Consider the following 4,019-nt stretch of genomic DNA (forward strand, 5'->3'; position numbering starts at 1 on the left):
GTGCGGAGCCGGCGAGGAGAGGGGTCGGACGGCTGCTGCGGAGACCGGTACGGGAGGCGAGGAAGCCAAAATGCAAGAGGGAGAGAGGTGCCGGCCTCCCGGGGTGGAAGGAACGTCTGAGTTAGGCTTCTGACAGCAGACAAGGTTTTTAACACTAAAAGTCATGGTTAGAAGCCAGAAAGTTTGGTTGCAGCTTAGATGTGGGAGTTCCACAACTGCCCTGAAAGCCCCTGTGTTATACGAGCAGGAATACTTTAATTCTCTCTTCCACTGGATAAATAAAAGGTAGCAGAGTGATTTCAGAGGAAAGACAAGCAAGTGACAACAACAAAACGCTTTTTAGGAAGCAACAGGACATTAGTACAAGAAACGAGAAGCATAAAGACCCACAATCCAGTGGGCATCTCCGGGGAATGCAAGGGCAGAGATACAGGAAAGCAGTCAGAAGGAGGTTATTTCCAAAACTATTCTTCATGTTAGTCTTTTCAGTACATCATCTAGGAACACGAGAGTTCAAGGAAGGCGGCAAGAAACAGAGCACTGAATGCTCTAAGCAGACACCAGAGGAGGTGAGAAGGAAGTGTTTATCAACCCGCTACCAGCAAACAGAAGAGCAGCTCGGACTACAGAGCCTAGCTAAGGGCTTGAACCCAGGCCAAGCCCTACTGCATGCTCTACTAAATACAATATTCTAAGTAGTGATTTGTGCGCGGTAGTGCTGATACGCCTGGGAGTTACCTATTTCAAGGCAGATCAGTGGCTCTGCAGAAGCTAAAAAGGGTTAGTAGCCAACAATTGTACCTGAGCATCTCCGTAAAACTCTCTAGGATGTTCATGGAGAGCAACCCAGGTTGTACAACCTAATTAGGCTAGCGATCTTGCTACAGAACTGACGACTGAGTAATTTTAGCATGCTGTTTTACCCCAAATGATCCATACCCAAGAAAAGCATGGACATTTCCCCTTATGCTGGCAACTCACCGTATTTTAGTTCACAGATCTGACTGTCTTTCTTCTTTAGTTTCTCACAGATCTTTTCCACGGGGATGTGATGACTCATGGGCTTTGATACCTCGTTTATGATTTTGGTGGCTGCATCACTTGTGGCCCCAACATAATAGCACTAGAGGGAAGAAAAGAATGAGGTGGGGATGCATGGAAAAATGCTTCTAAAAGGAGAGTTTTCTACCCATCTTCTCTCCTCACTTGGTTTTGCAGCTAGATGTTTACTGTTACAGAACCTTTCCAAAGGACAGCTACAGGCAGGCAAAAGGAAGCCTAACTCTGAGCCCAGGGCACTGAGCAGACGTGTCCCATCACACTGCTTTTAAAGCTGTGGAGGCTGGTTGTCTTGTTTCTCAACTTTATAAAAAATTAAATTGGATTAAGAATAAAGTCTTCTTCATTCAAGGAGAAAGACTTTCTGAAGTGTTCCCGCTCTGTATTTCTGATGGTGTCTCTCTGCAGTTTTCTTCTTGGGAGAGTTCAGGGCCTTTTCCTTGGGGCTCTTCATTTGCGGATTGCCTTCTGGTTTTAGTTAGGGCAATTTGGTTTTCCTTTCTTTAGTTTTCAGCTAAACAGCTGAAGAGCATAAATATTTTAACAGCTTATATAGCACCCCAAATACAGTTTAAGGGACAAGGAAGTCCTACAGCAAATAAAAGCTTTGTAATCCCCAGCGCTTCAGTAACAGGGAGAAACAAGGTCAGCCAGTAAGATGTCTGTTGACAGACTGGTTTTTAAGGTGAAGAGGTCAAATTCAAGTCTTCTCTTATAAAAAATACAGGACCAATTGTAGCCACAGAGCTAGGAAGAACAGCCCCTGGGAAGCCTTACCATACAAACTCAGAAGCACTAGTTTCCCCTCGTTTGCCAAGTATCCTACAACTTACTCCCTCAGGAGGCAAGTATCATTGACTACTACTACTTACCAGGCGGTTCTCTTTGCCTTTTGCTTCTTTGCAGGATTTCAAGAGCTCCTTTTCAATACTGGCAGGTGTGAACTCAACATCGTTGTCCTTTAGACTCTGGTAGAACCTTCCCAGGAACGTAACACACACTGGAAGGGAAGATGGATGGAGTTACCTGCCACTGCAGTAATCTCGTGGCAGCTCTTAGAGGGCCCTTGTAGTGAAACAGAATAAGGGGTTTGGAGAACCGAACTTCTAGAAGCTGCTTTAGCAGTCAGTGACTTCACACATATTTCAGTAAGTCTTTCAGAGCACACGTGAATCAACGATATGCCCTGGTATTTTTGGTGGATTTTTGACAATCTGAGAAACCAGATCCATGGAAGTGTCCAGTGGCTTCTGTACACTGTCCTGAGTGAGCAGCAGGATTCAGCTGAGGGATACAACACAAAACAGTGCCCGTGCAAGAACGTAAACTTAATTTTCTGTCTTATTCTTGCTGTTTTGGGAAGCAACTTGTCAGACCACAGGCTTCAAAACCAGTTCTGATTGAAAAACACTCTACATAATCACGTTACAGACGCCATGTGTGCTGGTTTTAGCAATATGGTATCACTGATTATCAAGTTGGTTGAGTTCATAGGTGAGTCATTTCCAAGAGAAAAAGAAATTATGTGATCACACGCTATGTCCACTTGGCGTGTTTCTCCTCTCTTCATTCGCACAAGCTTCTGCATTAGTTTCAGACTGAAAGAGGGAAGAGTCTTAAAGATAATGAAACTCCCAACAGTGCACCAGCAGTTGAGAGGACAGATCCAAGTTCCTGCCTGTGGGAGGGCAGGTACAACTCAGTCATTACACTTTCCCTTGGCAGCAGTCACTCCGCATACGCTGCAGACCAGGCACAGCACACCCGCCTGTCACTGGGGAGGAGGGCAGACAGCTATGGTTACGGCAGCACGCGGGGTCTGTGCGACAGGGCGACTGAGAGAAACACTGCCAGTTTGCAGAGTGTCAGATTTCGCTCATTCTGCTGCTCACACAACTGGCCTGTGAACATTGGCATCGCCTGGACCGAGAGCTCTATGGCCCCACCAATTCCTGCAGCAGGACCTGTGGATTCTCACAACTTCCAGGTGTGAGACAAGTGCCAGGCACTGGCCTGCCTCTAGAGGAAAGGTGCAAGTTATGTCCTTTATGTGATTTGTTTACCCCAACAGGAAGGGATCGGCAGATATTATTGTCATTAGCAACTTGTATTCGACTCTGAACACAAGCCATGGCACAGGGGATGGGCAAATACAGGAAATCGAGTATGACCAGCACAAAGCCAAACAGAAACTTACTCTTGTTACATTAAAACTAGATGTAATTATAAGCTGGGCCGATTAGGAAAACATTTTTTTGTATGCATACACCACCATCATTTACCTCACATCAGTTTGTCCCCAGTCACAGACACACACTGATGTCCACTGTGCGCTGTTTGGAAGTGAAAACCTTTGGAAAGAATAAAGATGCTGCAGGCAGTGGTACTGATGACTACAGTACAGTTGAAACAAGTTTCCGATCTAGTGGTGGGACAGCAGCTGAAAGTTTTGATTTACTATGTTCCCTCCCCCTCCTTCTGTCTTACTGTTTCTCTCTCTACAAAAAGGAGGAAGGGGTGAGCGTTAGTACCACAAATTCCCAACTAGTTACTATAGCCCCACCTCAAGTTTTTCTTGCTTCACCTGGGGAATCTGTTCTGTTCCACCAGAGCAGTTTCATTTGCTGTGCAGCTCAGCAGCTTCCACCCCGGAGGCTTTTGTATTTAGGTGGTACTGGTGCCCAGTTTGTTTTAGATCAGCTGAACACCGCTTCTGGCTTCACGCGTTAAAGAGAGGACACCCAACACTCCAGCAGTCAGTGGACAAAGCCGAGGCAAACGTAACACTGTGATGAGTAAGGGGGGAGCCCAGGTGAGTCACTGCGCTGGCTTCCCCTGCTTGCTGCCTGGCAGCAGCTCGCTGCTTCGGTGCTCCAGCCACCGTCACCCGGCTTGGAAAGGGGACGGGGAGAGCGCTTCCCCACGCCCCGGCTCGCACACACCGGGCTGGGAAAGACGAG

General features: G+C 46.9%; 1 protein-coding gene across 1 annotated transcript; it reads right to left on the reverse strand.

Moving 5' to 3' along the window:
• Positions 1–981: 981 nt before the first annotated feature.
• On the reverse strand, positions 982–2,059 carry LOC104070147 (mesencephalic astrocyte-derived neurotrophic factor-like; the record flags this gene model as incomplete). Its single annotated transcript, XM_009583515.1, has 2 exons — positions 982–1,123; positions 1,932–2,059. Coding segments are annotated over 2 exons (270 nt in total), but the record flags the coding sequence as incomplete, so codon positions are not given.
• Between the last annotated feature and the right edge of the window lie 1,960 nt (positions 2,060–4,019).

Source organism: Fulmarus glacialis, unplaced genomic scaffold, assembly GCF_000690835.1.
Source record: "Fulmarus glacialis isolate BGI_N327 unplaced genomic scaffold, ASM69083v1 Scaffold48338, whole genome shotgun sequence".
NCBI lineage: Eukaryota > Metazoa > Chordata > Aves > Procellariiformes > Procellariidae > Fulmarus > Fulmarus glacialis.